This window comes from Lissotriton helveticus, chromosome 11 (genome assembly GCF_964261635.1).
Source record: "Lissotriton helveticus chromosome 11, aLisHel1.1, whole genome shotgun sequence".
NCBI classification, from domain to species: domain Eukaryota; kingdom Metazoa; phylum Chordata; class Amphibia; order Caudata; family Salamandridae; genus Lissotriton; species Lissotriton helveticus.
In genome coordinates, this window is record NC_136072.1 from 1,093,658,941 (window position 1) to 1,093,680,596 (window position 21,656).

The following is a 21,656-nucleotide window of genomic DNA, read 5'->3' on the forward strand; positions in this document are numbered from 1 at the left end:
TCTAGACAAAGTATAAATATTGATGTGAACTACCAGGTGACTAGGAAGCTAATGCGGCTTTAATCATCCCTTGCGGCCTGTTCTGTGCATATTGTTTGTAGTATTCAAGGGTAGCCTGCCCATTTATCACTGTTAATATTAAGATAACTTGGATTTTGATGACGACAGAGAGGAGTTGGCGAGAGAATTGCTTAATTTAGGTGACACAGAACGTCCCAATGGGGTGTCTGTCTCCCCGTCTATTGAGGGTTTAAAAGCCAAATGTATTAAGTTAGAAAAGTTGAAAAAACAAGAGCTGTCCAAGTGGTGGGACGGAGTAACTCTTAAAAGGTATTTCGATACTAAAAAAAAATTCTAAGAGGACTCTGTATCCTTACTTTTCCCACATTTGATGACCTTGACCCAGATTTACTTAAAGACTGGGAAGAAAATCAACAGCATTCTTCTTACGTTATGATGAAGGTTTTGATACAGCACTCAGAAAGTGCACCAAATTGAGAGAAGAGATACGTTTTTAGAAGATATCAAAGCTTTGAATCTTAAAGATGCAACGGAGAAAAACTATGTTCTCCTTAAAGAACAGATTCAGATACATCAACGCATAATTAAACAGAGAAAACTCACTAAGATAGCTAGGGACGATAGGGACTATTCCAAAGGTCGGATTTATACTTTTGCACAAAAGTTTGACAATATCCATATACCTGAATCCAAATAATCTGACACACACAGTCTGGGCAGTACAACCAGCCTCCTAGCAGCTCCAATGCCTCTTCCACTGAAGAAATAGCTATAGCTTCCGGCAATGGGGCAGAGCCTAATGCTAATCCTGCCTCCTCTTTTTTTAGAGGAGGTGTTAAGATATCGAATTGGCAGCAAACAAAACAAGCATTGGCATAGCCAATAGGTCTCGCATTTGGGACCTTATAAGTGTTTAGCCATGCAACAGTTGGTGTTGTTGCACCAAGGATATTCTGCTGCATAACTAAAAGCTTATAGGGTCCAATAAGTGAGACCTATTGGCTATGCCTATGCTTGTATGTTTTTTGTTGCTGTTTTGTTTAGGTTGCCAGATCTGCAATAGCTGGACATGGTTTTTGTTAACAGTTCTTTGCATCAAATGAACTTGTTTTCATTGCTCTGAATGTTGTTTCCATTCTGGTTGTAGGAAGCAGTCATTCCCGGGGGTGTGGGGGCTGCCTAGCTGTGCGCATGCGCCGAACTCTGCAAATGAGAAAAAGCCTGGTGCAGGCGCAATTTACAAGTGTGGAGTGAGTGAGCCCCAGGCAGCATGACTCACTCTCACAGGAGTTCATGCACTGCACCTGCATACTCAGCATGGTTTAAGGAAACTCGAGAACTTGAGAAGAGCCTGCCTGCTGCACTGATGGCTGGTGGTGTGTGTGTGCCTGGTGAAAGCGTGCACAGACGGCTGGTGGTGTGTGTGCCTGGTGGAATCATGCACTGACGGCTGGTGGTGTGTGTGCCTGGTGGAAGTGTGTACTGACGGCTGGTGGTGTGTGTGTGCCTGGTGGAAGCGTGCACTGACGGCTGGTGGTGTGTGTGCTTGATGGAAGCGTTCACTGACGGCTGGTGGTGTGTGTGCCTGGTAAAAGTGTGCACTGACAGCTGGTGGTGTGTGTGCCTGGTGGAAGCGTGCACTGACTGCTGGTGGTGTGTGTGCCTGGTGGAAGCGTGCACTAACGGCTGGTGGTGTGTGTGCCTGGTGGAAGCGTGCACCAACGACTGATGGGGTGTGTGAATGATGGAAGCAGGAGCATTCACAGTGATAGAATACACAAATGAAACTGACGAAGAGGGAGGGGGAGTGCGAGCAGAGGAGCATGATTCACAGCAAGAAGACACAAATGAAGCTGACCAGGAGGCAGGGGGTAATGCAAGCAGAGGAGCCTGATTACAGCAATAAAAACACAGATGGCAGCTGAGCACGTGCACAAGCTCATGAACGCAAGCTGTAGGCCAGCAAAAGCCTCTGGTGGCACTTTTAAAAGCCACTTACTAAATGTCTCGAAGGCGAGACCTAAAAAGCCAGTGGGAAGACAAGAAGGAGGGGATGGCGAAAGAACCGAAAGACTCTGGGGTTCTTCCCAGAAATCAGAGAAAGACATTGAACAACTAACTGTAAGAGATAATTTTGGACCCAATGACAGCGTTACTGAAAATAATCTTGTGTTTAATTTATCCATTCTCCCTTTAAATGATGTTGAATTGTCAGTATTGAATAAAGGGTTGGGAAAGCAATAGTGTCTTCTCTGAATTACATGTGGATTTGTTTAAATTTACACGCAGGGCTAAATTGAAATGTTACTTCCATGTTAATCAAGGATACCAAACTTGATCTGTGGTTGTTCCTACTTTCTCTTTAGATGTTTCAATTGAACATCTAAAATATGTGTCAGTTCTACTTGCTTTAGATGATAAAAACAGAGATGTCATTGGAACATTTAGCTCAGGAATGGGGTATTTACCAGGATTACACTCTTGACAGTGGCTTACATTTTTAAAGTAAATTTACACCTCAAGGTCTTCATCTAAATAGCATTGATGTCTTTTTTTAAATGGTGACTTGGGACATATATAAATTGGAAGACAAACTCACAGGGAAGGGTAATCCTTATTTTTGGAAAATCTCACAACAACTGAACAATGAGCTCTGGCTGATCTTAAAAAGGACTCCTATCTAGTCATCTGTGAGGCTGACAAGGAGTTTAAAGTTATGATCATGAACCGGATAGACTATGAACAAGAGGCAAACAGACAGTTGAGCGATCAGAATTGGTACAAGAAATTGGACTCTAATCCATATTCTGGGGCAATAGTTGCGATCAATATGCGCCTTGCTCCTTGGCAAGAAATAGACTTGTATCCGATTTGGAATATCATTTTTACGAAGGTCACCCATCCTAGGTTTCCGTGCCTATACCTTTTACCCAAAATACATAACTTGGCTAAATTTCCACCTGGTCGTCCAATTATCTCGGGTAATGGGTCTTTGACAGAGCATTTGTCTGAATTTGTGGACACTTTCCTCAAACCTCTTGTGGTCAATCTTCCTTCCTTTTATTCAGGACACAAAGGACATACTAAACAAGTTTGAGGATTTACAGTGGGACGATTCAATGTGGTTAGTCACCATGGATGTAGAGTCTCTCTACACTTGTTTCAAAAAATAATATGGCCTCATTGCAATTGACCACTTTCTATCAACTGGAAATGCTAGTCTCTTGGAGCACAATTTGCTGCTCTTAGACATGATTGACATAATCCTGAGTAACAACTTCTTCAACTTGGACTGGTACCACCAACAACAGGGTACGGCTATGGGATCAACATTCGTACCATCTTATGCAAATTTATTCATGGGATGGTTTGAAACAACCCATGCCTGGTCCCATAGAGCAGGAGAGTGGATGAAAGATGTGTATTTCTGGGGACGTTACATTGATGATATGATCATGAGCAGGACAGGCACTGAAACTAGCTTACAGCAATAATTTTGTTATCTTAATGACAATCCTTTCAATATCTTACTATGAACATGTCCAAAACCAAGATACAATTCTTGGACTTGGACCTGTACATTGTGGATCATAAACTTCACAGTACCATTTTCAGAAAGGAAACTGCTGTCAACAGTCTGTTACATTTTGACAGAGCCCATCCAATGAGCACTAAACTTTCTATACCTTTTGGTGAACTAATAGGAGTACGTAGGATCTGTAGCGATGATTCACAATTTGAATAACAAGCCAGAAGCTCTATACGTTTACATGCAAGAGCCTATAGAAAACAGGATCTCAATCGGGCTCTCAGACTAGTCCGGTGCATCATCCTCGTTGACACACTAAAGAATGGATTCCAGTACAGGCTTTTATTGTTTCAACGCCGTAACGATGCTGGTTGTGCCGGGGATTACGCGGAGTCTGGTTGCCTGCGGCCCCCAGCTCCCGGACCGTCGGCGGTTGCCCTGGTTGGTGCAGCAGCAGTAGCGATGGGGGCCGACTGAGGCCCGTTGGCAATTGGCGTAGTGGCTGTTGTTGCCAGCCGCTGTGGCTCCTTCTCGTCGTTCGAGTCACCACAGAAGGAGGAGAAGTGCCCAGTCGTCGTCCTGTGTGCAGCAGAGACTCAGGGAGGCTGCAGAGAGGTACGCCCAAGGCACAGAGGGGAGTACGCTGGGGGAAGGGAGGGATAGAGAGAGTCCCGTTTTGCTGCTTGGGCTCTTCCTAGGTTCCCCCGGGCTCCCCAGATGCTAAACTCCCGAGCTGGTTGGCTTTGGCCGCGGGCCTCCTGACTACTTTTGCCCCCCGGGGAGAGGTGGTTTCTTGGCTTGCCGCAGCCACCCATCCTGGGGATTGGCTACCCCCAAGGAGGAAGGTAAGTACTACCGGGGTAATATACAGTCATTGACAGCTGGGCCCCAACCCCAGGATGACAAAAAAAAAACAGCTTCCCAACGTCAAGGAAACGTCCTTGTAAAATCAAACCCCTCGACTTAAGTTTCACCCAGAATCTGAAGGAGTTCACCGAATGCAGTCCCTGACTTGAAGTCATTTTTAAAGACATCAACAGCAGGCCTCATCACTCAATTTTTATACAAACTCCACACTAATGATAAGAATCCCCGTATCCTGATCGACTTACCAGAAAGGACCAAGGCCAGAAATGGAACGAACCCCTTTTTGGAGAGATCTCACAATATTCACTTCTCAGAAATACTAGACCAGAGCACTCAAATTGGGAGACACCGGTCTCAATCCTGCCCTTGGCCGGGAAATGAATATAAATATCCAAGTGACTTAACTTGATTTACCTGGGGCCAACACCGCTCCAATTCTGGGAAAACACAAGCAGGTTGTCCCAGTCCAAATACACTGCTATCAACAAGCAACTCTGCAGTCCCCCGTCTGGCAACTTCTTTAGAACCATCAGGATTTGGTTCAATAAAGACTGGAACACTAGAACATCAAGGAAACTGCGGTTACTTATCACCCATATTTCTACAGAATTTGGAAACAAGGATACAAAGAACTCTGGAGCTTACTCCAAAGCTCTTTAGAACGGGCAATGATACTCGGCTCTCTCTTTCTCCAACCCAAAGTTCTCAAAGCCAACGTCTATACAGTAGCAGCTTCTTTAACAAACCAGGACCAACTTTAACTGGCGAAATGAATCAATCAACGGCAAGGGCACTACTTTGGCAGTCTAATAAAACGGAGCTGCAAATCGACCTGCTATTTACAATTGCACAACGCTTAGTGGAGTTAAACAACAAGGTGGATTTTATAGAAAACAAGCTTAGTGTTACGCAGGACAACTAACACTGTACTTGCTTGTGCGCTAATCTCATCGATAAACGGGCAACACTCCCATAAATTTTAATAGACTTGGTAGCCTCACTGGAGGAACAAACAGAAGGAACTATTTGCCAGTTAAATAACAGTGGCACGCCATCCACAACAAACAATGTAGATTTTCAAGCCAACCTGGCTACAATCAACTTGAGTAATCCCGCAACAAAGCCTGACAATCAAGTTTTACCCATATCCACCAAAGGCTCCATCAGCTCATCTGGTCTCAACTCCAGCCATAGATCTATACACCTAGCCAATGAGCTGGAGAGCAATGATCCCACCCAGGGAAGAAAGGACGAGCCTCTCAAGGAGGGCCAAAAAAAACTAGAAAAAAAGCCAAAGCCACAACAAAAGGTGCCCTCTCCTTGTCAACTCATAATCAAACATCACAAGCTGACAATGAAAAAACTGTGAATTATCCAATTTTTACTATAAAACATGCCTTGAGTGATGAAAAATCCACAGCATCAACTTCATCAAATGCAAAACAAGCGACTGAAAGATCATTACAGTCAATAGCCCGATGGGGGGGATTCGTACAACTTACCAGGCCGGGAAATAAATACTCAATCCGTTCCCTCACTAAACATCAAGAAGCTGGAGTATAAAAGTCAATTAAGCTCGCCCAAGGAACAAGGATATGCCACCGGGTCTACTCCATCTAGGGCCCTTTCCCCACCAGCTCCTCAGAGGACCACTCCGCCATTACAAAGCCCCAGTACTAGCCTAGAGACCTGTCAACATGATGCAGGCCCTAGTTTCAACCAAAGCACCTTACAGACTGGTTTAAATACCCATATAAAAGCAGATCAGGGGGCAATATACTTTGTCTATTCAAGCACATTCCGATGCTTACAGAAATATATTCGGACAATCTAGCCTGGGTTCAGTTCCTCCCCCTTTCCAGTGACACCCATTGGGCTGAGTCGTCATACCAGTGTGGGGTTAACACCAGAAGCAATATCTCAAATGGAAGACTGGGGCATTAATCTTCCTTTTCCCGTCCCAGAGAAATATCCACACCTGCTAGCAGCACCATCGCCTATGAAGGAAGTTTACTCAGTCCTAAAGGTACAGTGAGCAACCTACAAGCGAAAAAATTAGCTGTAGAGCCAAGTCTGTACCACACATATAGGATAACAAGTACCTCTGAACATAGGACAGGTCACGTAAGTGGGCCAAGTCATACCCCTGGGGAGGGTATTTGGACTCGTCCAGTAGATCAGCAACAACAACAACGGCACCTCTAACATCAAAAAGCCTGTTCGCCATCTGTTCAGCACCAGAACCCCGGGAAAGAACACTCTGCTGTACATTATATCCTGGAATGTAGCTGGCCTAAAAAGACTTCGTGAGTTTAGCTTAGTGAGTAACTATTTTCGTGAAAATGAAATCTTGTGTCTACAAGAGACCTGGGCCACCGAACCTTTAATTCTTCAAGGCTTTTATGAACTACATTCTACAGCATTAAAACGCAACATCTTCGGCTGAGCTTCTGGTGGGCTGTCAATCTTTATAAACCAAGCTCGCAGACTAGAGACAACTTTTATTGCAACCAACACCCCAGATCTGCAAGCGGTACTTATTAGCGGACTGAAAATGTAGAAAATCTCAATTCGTCTCTTGGTAATCAATTGCTATGTAAATATAAACCCTGCTTCTCAGCAAAAAAAACAAGTATTAAAAACACTGACAACAAAAATGAACCAGCTTATAAATACACTTTCCCGTTATCGCAGGTGACCTAAATACTTGGGAGTTAGGGAAGTTAAAAATGCATACCCCTCCGCACATCGATGTTGTCCCATTGCAGCGGCTTTTTCTTGATCATAGTGTGGTCTCAGCTCACACCATCAAAACAGCTGAGGTTCCTCTCTGGTTCCCTCTCCCCACCTTCAGTGATCAGTCTACAATAGACTATATATTTATTTCGGATCACCTAGTACCACACTTTAACAACTTTGAAGAGGACAACAGGGATGAGAGCGATCACAGGCCACTGAGGATAACCCTTCAGCTAAATGGGAAAGCTGCAACACAATTGGAAGCACTGGGGGTTTAAACTGGCGAAGAATGCTACGAATTCCTCAGAAGAATAAAATGGACTACCAATCTTGGTCCAAAACTCCTGGAGTGGGTAAATTATAAAGATTCAAAATCCATAGTCATCAGCATAATCTCCCCTAGGAGCACTGGAGAGCACTCCTAGTAGAGACAAACTGGAGGTACCCAAGTGTAGGATACCCACTCCCAGGGCCCCCCTCAACTAATCAAATAGAGACCTAATTCTCACAAAGCGCAGTCTTTTAAGGGCCTTGAAGGCAAGGAGAAAAAGAATCAAAAATCCCCAAACTCAAGAAATAACAGCTCTCCGTGCAGAACACAGAAAGAAAGTTAGGGAGATACGATCCAAGAAAATCGAGGCAGAATGGCTGAAAATATTTACCTTCCTTAAAGAAAGGGGACATATTCAACTTTGGAGCATATTTAACTTTGGAGGTACATTAAGCAACACACTAACACCGGTCAGACAAAAGCAAACGGAGTGGCAGCCTTGGAGTGGGTTAGACATGCAATGCAGCTGTACTCAACCCATCAGAATATTATTCAAACCTATCCTCATCAATTATCTCCAATAATAGATAAAGTCGTTAAAATCCCCAACATCACTGTGGCCGAGGTAACCACCCTGATTAAAAAAATTAGGACAGATGGCTCTCCAGGACCCAATGGAGTCCTCGCATCAGTGTTCAAAGCTTCGCATGGATTCTGGGCAGAACAGTTAACACCACTCTTTAAGCATGTCTTCGCCACTTCTACCATTCCATCGTTGTGGAGGCGTTCAATTCTTTTTCCTATTTATAAAAAAGGGGACAGTACGCAACCTGAAAATTACTGGCTTATTGCTTTATTAGATGTTGAAGCGAAAGCATATGCCAGAATACTCTTGAAAGAACTAGAAGCCTGGGCAACATATGCTAACATCCTTCCCCTTTTTCAATCAGGATTTAGGTCCCAAAGTTCAACCATAGACAATATCCTAGTACTGGGCCATTTGTCACACTGCGTGACCCAGCCATCACAGTTACCCCTTTTCTGCTGTTTTGTGGACTATAGTGCAGCTTTTGATCGGGTTGATCGAGGGAAGCTGTGGGAAAAAACGCATTCTTGGGGAATTCCCCAACAGCTGCTAAATGCTATAATCTCTCTATATCAGGGGACCTGGGTCCGTATTAAAATCAGCCAAACATCAGTTACCGCCAAGGTCCCAACCAATAATGGTTTAAAACAAGGGTGCGTACTTGTCCCTATACTTTTTAATCTGTACACAGCAGACCTGTGGAAAGCCCTGGAGGGGGCTAGTCTACTACCTCCAAGACTGGGGAATGTACGGCTTCAAATACTCCAGGATGCGGATGACATTGTAATAATGGATCACATGTGAACCGGCTTACAGAAGGCTCTAAATGCTCTGCATGGATAAAATAAAATTAAAAAACTCCTGGTGAATCAGGAGAAAACTAGGATACTTAGCTTTGGGAAATACCAACGAAAGAAGACCGCATACTGGCGACTTGGAGCTCTGCAAATCAAAACAAGCATAAACTACAATTATTTGGGCTTCTGCCTTTCGGAAGGGGCTAAACCTACAGCCCACCTGAAACACCTGAGAAGTTAAGGGACTGGCATCATTTTTTCTTTAAAAAGCCTTAACCAGCGACTTTACAGTCCAACTGCAGAACCTATCCTGAAAGTTCTCAAGGTAACATTAGTGCCCTCTCTCAACTATGGGCATCTAGTTTTTCCCGGTGCCTTTAATAAGTTCCGCATGAACCTTCAAATTCTGGCATATAAAAAGGTTCTAACTCTCCCTCAACAGGCCAGGAGAGCAAGAGTAAGGATGGAGCTGGGTCTCACTTGTCCGGACATTACTTGCTCAGGCAATCTATTAAAATACTATATTAGAACTCAGCAAGCCCCAGTATTGTCATTGAAAAGGCAAATTAAAACGATCTTCGAAGAGGTTGGCTCTCCATGGCAGGTGCAGTTGGCAGCAGCCACCAGATTACTGGACATAGATGTCCAAAATCTGCCCACAAAATTATTTACTGATGAAAGTTTCTACAGCCTCAGACCACATTGAAATTCAAACAATTCATAGGTTTCCAAAGTCATATTTTCAGCTGTACACAGAATGCGGATTTCTTCTTTGTGATTTGTATACAATTTCATAGGACAAAAACTTCTAAGTGACCGACCTGAGAAACACCACACAAGGCGTGAAATAGCAGTACTTCTTGATTCACTCCCCCTATCTAAAACAACCATGAAGCTAATATAGGGTGGGAGTTGAACTACATTGAAATCTAAAAAAGACGGAACACCGTGATTTTCGTGAAGCCTTTTATGTTGTTGTGAAATGAGATTCATGTTGCACATGTCGGTCACTATTTATGTCACAAAAAATGTTCTTGGTTTGTCTAAAAACGTCTTCTCAATTTTTTTTTATGAATTTGATTGTATAGCAGCCATTTTTATGGCAAGAAGTTCACATAATACATATATGTTGGTATAAGTATATTGTGTGGTGTTTCTTTGATTCATATTTGTCTGATGAAATTGTATGTCAATTATTATTGTTACAAAGCCATTGCAAAACCCAACAAAGCAATTGTAGCATGCATCTACTATACCCAGGGTCTGAGGGACACAGGGCTGCCCCATTACATGTAATGATTTCTTCATTGTCTCATAGAAGTGGAGGGGATGGGCTTTCCCAGGATGATGACAACTGGCTTGATGACAAAAGGATGTTGTTTCTTGCTGAAAACACAACCTTACATTTGATATAAACATTTTTTAAGTACAGGGTTTATTTTTTAAACACTTCAGTAGAAGGGATGTATAAACAAAATGAAAAATATATATATATTTTCACAAATGATATCAGCAAAACAATACATGTAAGATAAACAATTTTACCTGATTTCAATATCCATCGGTGGCTGCCAGGTATTAAAGTGAGCACTGGTGAACATTGAGGGAGTGGTGGACACACCATGCCTGCTCCACGTAGCCAGGACCCTACCCAACGAATATGGAAGGGACGAGAAGGGTTCATGTGCTAATGAGGCCTGAGATCTTATCCCCTTCAAGCCCTGTGTGAACTGAGTCATGAACAGTCTCTGTACTGTGGGTATTCTGCTGCCCAGGTTTCTCCTCCTTGTCCAGAAACGGTAGCATCCAGGAGAAGAAAGTGCTAAAACAGTGTGAAGGCCATGCATGGAGCAAACTGTCTGGCTTCTGCTCAGCGAACTTCGCCCTCGTTCATGGGTCGTATTTGTGGACTCCACAGACCGCAGACTAAATGCACTGGGCTTTAGTTCGCACCTGTGAGTAAAGTCTTCCCTGAAGACACCAGAGGCTTCGGCTGCTGAAGAACACTGCGATAGAAAGAGTGAAAGTGTCCATTCTGAAGGCTGCCCTGAAAGGTTATATGACTCCCATCTGCCAGGGGTGTTGTGCGTGTAAGGATGTCTATCAAAATCTAGTAAATGAGAGGAATCCAGCTTTACATGGAAGGCCATGGGGAATGATGGGGTACCAAAGGACATGGGAGATCCATCTTTGAGTAAGTTTGTACAATGTACTTTTGAGGACTCTCCAGGATAAAGTGCTATAGGCTGGTTCATGAAGGGTGTTGGACCATCTTTGGAAAAAGCAGAGGACCAACTACTGCTGCACTGGGAGTCCATCCTCATATTGATGCATGAAAAAATCTCCAGAAGTCTATTGGATCGCAGCAGATTACAATTGTCTGGAAGCATTAAACTGTTCGATGAAGAAGAAAGAGAAGACTTTGCTGTACAGCTGCTAAAAGATGGAAGCAGCAACTTGTTTGCCATGATGGACAACCTGTCAAGCACTGCTGCCTCTTTGGTGGACAAGCAGTTCATAAAATGACAATTAAATCGTCTTTGCTTTGGCACGAGGGCCGTTGACCTCTTGCAGCTGGCATTTGAAGTTAGTACAGTGGTTGAAGTGCTTGACAAGTTGAGGAGTGTATGTTCTTGTTGGATAGAAGACTCATGGGACAGCTTTAAGCAGGAAAGGCTTTTTCGGGGCTTCATTTTCCTCATGGTCCTCAAATGAACCTGGGGAGGAATAATTTTACACTTTCGATCTGGTTGCTTCTTTTGCATGGATAAATGGATGGGTTTTAACTTCCCCTCAAAGGCACTAAAAAGATCGGTACATGTAACCATAGTATTAGATTCTAGTGCTTCTTGATGGACGGGGAGACAAGGTGCACTCTTGGGAGGAATGCTAGAGCAGCTTAAGATGCATTTGTTGGTATTTCCTGACAAAGAGGCGGCGCCAAAAGGGGAAGCCAGAGTGCCAGATCGACATGAGGAAAGCTTTGGCCTTTTGATTTCTTGCAGTACAGTCTTACATGCAAGACTGTGGGAGACGACTGGGTTCTTTACCTCACTCCTGGTAACAGAGTCTTGCTTTAAAAAGCTGTTGGTTTTCTGAGATCCTGTAGAAAATGCCACTGTTTTCATTGAGGCAGACTCGCTTTTGCAGCTTGTGGTCTGCTTTAAACGCTCCATCTCAAAACCAGTGGAAACCCCTGTGTTTAATCTGCCATCCAAAACAGAAGGGGCCATAGATTCTGATGCACATTTGCTATTACCTTTCCATACTCTTTTTCGCTTGAAAGGCACTTTGCATTCCTTTTCCATGGATACTTCTGCTAAGTGACCGACCTGAGAGTTCTGTTGGGGTCCAGGATGACATTCAACTCCCAGCAAGGACTTAGCTGGGAGATTGCAATTTTTCTGAGTGTGTGAGGTCGTTAGGCAAGGCTTGCACAATGTAATTTCAGTGGACGCACCATTACCCTTGACAGAAGTAATTTGGTCTAGAGGGAAATCCTGTGTTTGGCCCTGCGGAGTTACATTGCAATGTATGGCCTTGGTCTCAAACTTGTCACAGGGCAACTGGGCAGTAGTACTTGCTGAAAAAAGTTCAACATCTTCCATGCTGTTAGATGAAGGTGGAAGATTTTTGCACAGTTCAAGTTTGGATGGGTCACTTTGGCAGTTATCTTGCAGTAAACCACCTTGTAGCAAGGCAAAGGAAAATTCTTTAGTGTTTGTTGTGTGGTTAGCCTGCACAGACTCTGTTTGGCAATCTCGGTCACGCTGCAATATGGGTTCAACCACAGTGTCCAGATTAAGGTCAGGTTCAGTAAGCATGTCTTCAGGAAAATCATACCTAAAGGTTCCATGAAATAAGGCCTGTTCTGTTGAAAATTGCTTGCAAGACATTTTTAAGTTTGCTATGGGAGTACTATCTACCTGAACATGGGCTTCCAATAGTGTAGAAGGTGCACAATGACGGCTCTGATCAGTTGAAAAGTCTATTTCAGAATGGTAATGCGGTCTGCCCGTCTTTGAAGAGTTTTTAGAACTAGTTGCCATCAGATGGTATTCAAGACCCTTTTCACGAGCATCTACACCAACTGCTTTAATCTTTTTTCTAGTGCCTCGGCTCAATGAACTGTGGCATGGATTGCTGAGTAGACAGTGCGCATTTCTTATATTTTCATATGCTCCTTGTTCTTTAGGCAAGCCTGAAACAGAAACCTTTAGATCTGCAATATCAATTGAATCGGCATGAGTAAAACACTGTTTATTCAGGTGAAGCTTTGTAACACAATCTCCTCTCTTATGTTCCTGAGATAGTCTTTCATTTGTGGCAGTCATCTTCTCTGAAAGCACTGGGAGATCGCTTTCATTGGACTTTGGTCTTTGATGTGCTATGCAGGTGATGAGTTGTTCCTCCATAGGCTCCGTTTTGTTTTTTACAAGCTCTGCAGCAACCCTCTGACTTTCACCTGATGGAGGCATGAGGGCCACGCTGCTATTTAAATTGAGAGATTGTACTAGACAAACTGAAATCTTGCTACATTCAATAGCAGCTGAATCAATACATTTAAGATCAGAGAGCCCCAGTGTGGGGGGAACGTCCAAAGGGCTCCCACTAACCAAAACGTCAGATTCCATGTATGTCACAGAGGGATTCAGCAGACTAAGCTCTGAGGACTTCAAGTCACAGCTGCTTTTATTGCACATCGCAATGTCTTCTTGCCCAGGTATATCTGCTTTGGATATGGGGAGTTCAGAATGCCGAGGAAGACTGCAATTTGGTCTTGCATTCATATTGTCCACAGCACCATCTACATGTCCAAACCTGCTGTCGTTTGCAAGAGTATTTTTAGTTATCTTGGCACCAGGTTTATCTAACTGCAAGGCACACATGATATGTGAAGATGTGTTGCACTTGCTGAGATACAAGGCATCCTCTTTTGAACATTCAGTTGCTGTTTGTAGGCAATGGCCCTGACGGGTCACTCCCTCAGCTGCTGCTTCTGAAATGCACAAAGCAGTGCTATGTCCTTGGGGTCTATACTCTGTGCAAGCAAGGTCTTCTGATCTGCTCAACAAAGCTAAAGTATTGAACGAGTCTGTCATCTCTGTGCAAGCAGTGGATATGTGGTGTCCATAACCAATGGACTTAGGCAGATTAACTTCCTTTTGAGGATTAATATCCAGTCCTACATTTTCAACTGCCTTTTCTCTTAAATCATAGAATTCTCCATCTGATGCCAGACTGCCAACCTGCTTGCCTTCGAAGCTGCCACTACTGGATGAGATGTGTGCTACATCATTTAGTGAACTGAGACTTGTCAAGTCTGGGCCGCTGAGGCAGGTTGCGCGTACAGTTTTACTTTCAATGTTTGGCACCTCTGCCACTCCAGATTTCAAAACTGGAGCTTGGCTCGGATTAGAGTTCTTACTCCTGTCACTATGTTCATCGCCAAAGCTCCAGAGATTTTTAGAAGAGCTGCAGACATTCTGCTTGTGGCATGAGTGGTTGGACTCCGTTATCTCCATCCCACAGGTTACAGTAGTCACATTCCTGGAGATGGACACAGAATTAGTTTGGTTGCCCCATGACCCAACGCTGTCTGCAGGCAACTGAGTGCCAATAAATGAAAGCTCCCTGGCGCTATCATGATGGCTTTCCATGTCGGAACACTTGACTTGAGGTGCAAATACTACATAGGCACTGCAAGAGGGAGGCATCTCATTTTCTGCCTCCTTGACAGAAGTCTTGCAGCAGCTGAAGCTCTCCTTGGAATGTTCATTTTTCCCATGAGCAGAAGAAGATGGACTGCACCCTGCTGGGTAAATGCATGGGACTTCCAATAACCCTTCTTGAGAAACTCCTTCCTTAACTGTTGAAGAGGAAACTATAGTGATTTCACTAAGAACTGTTGGTGTGATTTCCGTCTGACTTGACTTCTCTGGATCTGCATCACAAGCAAGCCCTTGCGAACAGATAGTTTTCTGTTTTTCCCCAAAGACTGATGTATGTTCCAGTCCCTTGGAGAATTCTTCAGTGGAGGTGACAGAAACAGACACAGAGAAAAGGGATGAGTTGAAAGGCAAACTATTGCTGCTTCCACAGTGCATCAGAGGGCTTTTGCAGACTGCACTTTCACTGCCTGCAGTATCACTACATCGGTCAGCTGAGTTGATGTCTCCATCTTCACTTCGTAAACTGCAGGCACTTAACCTCTCATGTAACAACTGCTCTTCCCCAAAGTTCCCTTGTACTGCATGCTTTTGAGCAACTTTGTATACAATTGCAGGAGTTCGGTCTGCTTTTTTAAAACAGTCATCCTTTCCTGTGGATTGTGGCACCTCAGCTTCCTGGTCACAGGTAAAACACTCTGCACTATCTTTCTTGGTCGTTATGCCACAAATTATGTTGGAAAATGCAACACTGCAATTAGAGGGTGACTCTACAACATTGTCAGAATCAGCAGAACTGTTGTGAAGTACAAAGCCACTAACTTTATCTACCTCCTTTAAAAGAGACTCACTGTCCTCTTGGTTTGTAGTATTGTAAACATCTTGGGCTGATGGCACAAGAGAGACTGTTGCTGTTGTACATTCAGTATCTGTGCGTGTAACCTCTTTTGATGGTTCCTTATTCAAAGTGGTTAAAGGCTCTGTGAAAACAAAGGTGCCAACATGAGAAAGCTCACAACTGGTCAGAGGCTGGCATTTCTCCATGCATTCACTGCTGTCGGCTGAAAGAGGTTTAATCATTTGCTCGCTGTGCACCGTTTTGCTTGACGTCCTCGTCGCAGAAGGCTCCATGACTGGTGATTCTTTACGTGGACTGGGACACATAGCATTTTCTTGGGTTTTACCTATTTAAACAAAGAAATAGATTAATTAGAAAGTATAGAGCAGATCCACACCCCCATACCAGATGAAGGCACTCACAGTGATTCTCCTGGGTGTTCACACTGGGTTACAATATCTATCAAGTCCACCTTTTAGTGGATACACACTGTCGGGAATCAAAAGCACTGCACAGTCAGACCAGCAATGTAGCTAATTAGAAAGACAATGTGCATCTAGGCAATTAATGAAAAGCAGGATTCCTCAGTACAGTAGACAATGTAAGGCTGGGGATTAACAAGTCATTGCTGTGAGATGTGCGAGTGTGATCTGCAGATTGCAGGACAAAATGACTTCAGGGCTGGCTCTTGTTTAAAAGGTTAATAAATAATATTCTATACAAATATCAAATGACCTATATTACCTTGAGTGTTCACAGCACGGTTAGGATGAATATTTTACTTCTGAGATTTAAGGGCCATTTCAAAGTCTACATCTTGAAAATAATAAGCAATGTAACTCTGGTGTTTGAGCTTTTAAGGGTCATTTGGGTTTTTCGTTTTTTAAATGTTTACATTTTTCTTGCTTTATTCATGCATTGCATTCTGTTGGAAGCGGGGGTGCCAAGTTAAGTCTATGTATTGTAACTGTAAAAAACGAAACAACCCCATTAAAAAAAATAAGTCATATACTGAGTTTCATCCTGTATTCGATATCTATTGGTGACTGGTGGCCATTCATTTCAAGACAAATCTTGTTCGTGGTTAGGTAAGTACAGAAAAATACTGTAGGGGAAATAATTATTGTGGACACTGTAGCAGAAGATAATTCCACATCTGCAGACGTGTAAATATATGCACTCCTACTGTTCATTTTGTTCTAACTTAAAAAAAATCATTCAGCTTTAGTACATGAAAAAATATTCAAAGGAAAGATAGACTAGCAACTGGACAATTGCTTTACCTTGAACGCTAGTTTAGTAAAAGGCTTGAATTGCTTTACTTGCAAACTAACTTGAATTGTACACCAGCCTTTGCTCTTTAGATATGTTTATGCTATACAAGTAGAACCACCTACATGTTCATTTATTTTATGGGATACTCGCTAACGTTACACAGAGATTTTATCATCTGCTTTAACATTAATAAGAATAAGGCACATAAAGCAGAACTCAGAATGGCAGTTCTGCTGAAACTTTACTTTAGAGATCAAATACTCATGTTGCAGCACCCCATCTACCGTTGTTAAAGTGACATATCTAATAATGCCAATAAATCATCTTTGGTTATACAAGTAGTAGGAAAAGTTGCTTACCTATGGTAACGTCTCACCTGGTAGAGACTATCAAGCCACAGAGTCCTTACCTTAGAATTATCGGCAGGTGTCAGACTGGACCCGGCAACTTTTCGTGAGCTGTACCCCCGCACGTTGATGGGTGGCATTAATAGACTCAGTGGAGCAATGTCGGTGTCATCCACACCCGAAGTGACGTGCATGGCACCTATGTAGGTGCCACCCCAGCGAGCGGAAGTTAGTTAACTTTCTCGACTTTCCAACAGGAGCACGGATCCACAAAGAGAAATGACCACTTGTGTGGAAAACTAGGGCCCTGAAAAGGGAAAAGACCTGTCCTAGAAAGCTGTTCGCAGAGCAGGGATGATGGGTGGGTCGGTAAGGAATCTGCGGCTAGAGTCTCTACCCAATAAGGCGTTACCAGAGATAAGCAACTTGTCCATCTTATAGAGACTTCCAGCCGCAGATTCCTTGTCTTAGAATAGATACCTATGCAATACCTCCTCGAAAGGGGGTTTGCGAAACAATTTCACACAAAAAAATCCTGCAGGACTGTACAAAGTGCCAGTCCCGACGGACCTGACTGTCCAGGCAATAGTGTTTTGTGAACATGTGCAATGAAGCACACGTTGCTGCAGAAGTTCAGGCTCAGCATGCTAACGAAGTGGTTACAGCATTGGCTATGGTAGAACGAGCATGCAAACCCTCAAGGGGTTACTTCTTGGCCATTGCATAGCAGATTTTAATGCAGAGCATGGTCCATCGGGGTATCATCTGCTTCTGCACAGTCTTTCACTTCTTCGCTCCGATGTACCCCACAAAAAGTCCACCTGAAACTCTTGTGCGGTCAAGGTAGAACGACAACGCTCTTTTTGGGTCCAGGTGGTGAAAGCACTCGTCTTCCTTAGAAAGAAGGTGGCGGAGCATATAAGTAGGCAGAGTGATGGACTGGCCTACACGAAAGGGAATGAAGTTCTAGTTTGTAGAACCAGCCTGTCTGCGTGGATTTTCAGGTAAGGAGGCTTGGATGACAAAGTCTGAAGCTCACTGACCCTCCGGCCAGATGTTATTACCACCAGGTAGGCCGCCTTGATGGTAAGGAGCCTGAGAGGACAAGTGTGCTAGGGCTCAATGTGAACGCACATCAGGAACATCAGAACGCGATTAAGGTCCCACTGATGCACGATAAAGTGAGAACGCGGAAACATATGTTGTAAACCTTTCAAGAACCTATGTTCAATAGGGGATTTGAAGAGGGATGGCTGGTCAGGCAACCGCAAAAAGGATGAAATAGCAGAAAGATAACCCATTAAGGTGCCCAGAGCAGAGCCCTGCTGGGCAAGGGAAAGAATAAAGAGAAGCACCTGAGAAAGAGGAGCAGAAACGGGATAAATCTGCTTTTCTGCACAGCATGCCACAAACTTGTTTCAACCGCAGGAGTATAGCATTTTGGTGGTGGAGGGATGCCTCGCTGCCAGGACGACATCGCAGACTTCGGGCGGAAGGTCAAAGGCTATCAACTGTTGCTGCTCAATCTGGTTGGGGAAGGAAGAGGGGTTTGCCACAGACACAAACATGGTTCTTTAACCACCACTGCAGATCTTGTGCAGTTCCCAAAATGAGCCTGAGTCAGTCCCAGCGAAATCCAGGAGAGAATCTGAAACATTGGTATCATAGTCCGAATAACCAGGCCTCGCTATTTGGGAGGATAAGCACAAAACTGCAGTGTCCACAAAAGCTCCAATGAAAGGGAGTATCTGAGAGGGAGTCAGATGTGAGTTTGCCACGTTTGAACACCAGAGGGGCGCTGGTGAGGCCATAAGGGAGCACAGCGAACTGAAAGTGCTCGTGACCCAGCGTGAACCGCAGGTAACCCCTGTGGACAGGCAGGACGGGAATGTGGAAATAAGGGTCGGTCAATTCCAAATGTATCCAGCCTCTTGGGTCCAGGGCAGATAAGACATGAGCGAGCGTGAGCATTTTGAACTTCTTCTTGAGGAAGAAATTGAAAGGGCACAGGTCTAGGATAGGACAAAGGCCTCCGTCCTTCTTGGGCACCAGATAATAGCAGTATAGCAACCATTTCTGGCATCAGCAACATCTTTTGTACTCCTTGGCCAAGAGAGCCGTCACTTTCTAACGTAACCTAGAAAGATGGTCCTCTGTCAGAATGTTGCAAGCAGGTGGCATGGGTAGAGGGGTGGTCTCAAAAGTATGTGGAGAGGTATCCAGTCCGCTGGTGTCTGCCAAATCCTCACATCAGTCCATGTTAGGGTCATAATGGTGGTATTCTTCAGGGTCCAGTGACCCCCTCACTCTTCTTCCTGAGGTCTAGCCCATAAGAATAGGACTCAGGCTCTGGCCTGAAAGGCATGGCTCCAGTCGATGGCGAAGATCGGTGTCAGACAACGCCTACCCAGCTCTGTGTCCGGGATCAGAATGGGGATGGAGGCGCAGTAAGTGTGGGCATCTGGATCGGCGCTGGGGAAAACAGAGGTAGCGCGATTGGCAATGATCTGGTTCCATCTGTGAATCAGAAGGGTCCGACTGATGCTGGAGACGCTGGTGTGGATCCAATAGGGGTCCCTCCTTACCCCGTAGGGCTCCAAGGTGTGCCAGAGGGAACGGACAGCCCAAATATGAGGTGCATGGCCTCATATTGCAAAGGTGCGGAGACTGCCCAGGAGCTAGCTCAACCACAGAGCCAGGCCTCGAATTTCGATGCTTCCTCATCAGGCGAAGGACAAAGAGAAGTCAAAGATCTCTTCGATTTTCTCTTGTGAGACTTAACAGAATGACCTGGCAACTTCGAGTGCAACAAGGATCTCGACTCCGCAACCGCTTCAGAGTTCTAGATCATCGAACATCAGGCCGTCAGGCGGTTGAGGTATCGCTCCCTCAGGCATTCGAGTTTATGGTCTGGCAATCGGAGGAGGCTTTCGGATCATGGTCGTGCTCGACACTGACATCGAGCGGTGACAGGTGCCGCAGGGCTTGATGCCGGGCTTCCAGGAGAACATCCCTGCCATTCCAGAGGAAAACCTCAAAAGGACCCGACAAAGTTGAAAACAATTAGCCACAATTCGACTAAGGGGTAGCGCTCTCCGGATCTGCACTGACAGGCGAGGAAAGAAAAGAAAGTACGCCATTGTGCTGGGGTGGCACCTACATAGGCATTGCGCATGTCACTTTAATGCCACCTAATGGCGCACAGCGGTACTACTCATGAACATTTTCTGGATCCAGTCTTACGCCTGGAGATAATTCTAAGGTAAGGACTCTACAACTAGAAGTTTCTATCCAATAGATTTTTTGTGCAGCAAATTGTTATTGATTTTACAGTAAAGAAACAGCAAAACGGTAACACAGAGAGAGCACTGTGCATAACTTTACATCCAGTATTTTAACAGAACCATCAATAGGGCTCACTTAACTGACCCTTCACTCTTCCCTACCCCCTTCCTCAGAAACACTCAGGATCTTTCTAGGAAATAGAAAAGAGAGCATGATTTCACAGTGCATAAAACAGCTGCATCTAAATTAGCATCATCGGCACCTCACCACTCATTTAATAGCACACAGAGGAACAACTCAATAGCCTCCAACATCAGAGGGGGATAGGATATTCAGCAACCCCTTGACAAATCAAGCAACGGCTTCCATGTTTCCTCGAATTGTGATTCCCACTAACACCGCTAATCAATCACCCCATGTCAAATAAGTTTAATAGCAGGTTATGCCTGTGTATGGGCAGTGTAGGAAACTGGCACTGTATATACTATACCAAACTAAGGTATAGTGTGCACAGAGTCCAGTGGATCCCCAAAGGAAGGCAGAGGTTAAAGTAGATAGTACCATACTCTCTCTTTGTGGTAGTGTGGGCGTGCACTAAGGCCTTATCAGAGGGTAGTGCTAAGCATTTATTGTAGACACTCAGGTAAGGCATGATTGGAAACACTCACTCTGACCAGTTTGTTTTGTGTAAAAATATTATTTAGTTATATTTATTTTCTAGAACCAAGCCAGACCTGGAACAAGAAAGTATAAAAATACTTTGCACGCATATGCAGTTTAAATACAATCTGTATGCAATGATTGGTTTACAAAAAGGATTACTTTATAATTCACAATTCGGTTTAGAATTACTTTTCGGTTACTTGTCTTACTGTAGGAAATGGGACCCCCGGCCGGCCAGGGCTTGCGCCACGGCCAGTCAGAGACCGCCACTCCTATATAAAGTCGACCCCTGCTCGCCCTCTAGGTAACGCGGCGCGGGCAGTCAGGCCTATCTCGGAGGACATGTGTGAATCATTTGCGCACGCACCCACCAACAGCAACATCCCAGGCCTCCCACAAAAGGAACTCCACACTAAGTATATATGAAAATAGTCTTTGTATTAGACAGGACACATAGGAACATACACTTTACAAGGTGCTCAAGGCACGGCAGGGGTTACCAGGGAAAAGGTACAGGGCAGGGCCAAGGGACCACTGCCAGTGGTACACATCTGATGGAACTGGCATTTAGAACATATAACACTGGGAGCTTCCTCGGACTAGGACTAGAACACATAATTACCAGGAGCTTAGCATTAGAATACGTCACGCCCCGGGGTCTCATAGGACTAGCACTAGAACTCACTCTAACCAGCATGGACATACATGAGGCAAGGTACATAACACAACAGAGGCCCCCATCAGCAGGGCAACACATAATAATTCTCAG

General features: G+C 44.4%; 1 protein-coding gene across 2 annotated transcripts in view; it reads right to left on the reverse strand.

Moving 5' to 3' along the window:
- PRR14L (proline rich 14 like) overlaps positions 1-21,656 on the reverse strand; it is a 451,476-nt gene that overhangs the window by 243,886 nt on the left and 185,934 nt on the right. For both annotated transcript variants that reach the window (XM_078667733.1, XM_078667734.1), the window contains exon 4: positions 10,356-15,663. In XM_078667733.1, coding sequence (XP_078523859.1) covers positions 10,356-15,663 — 5,308 coding nt within the window. The remainder of the gene's footprint in view (positions 1-10,355; positions 15,664-21,656) is intronic.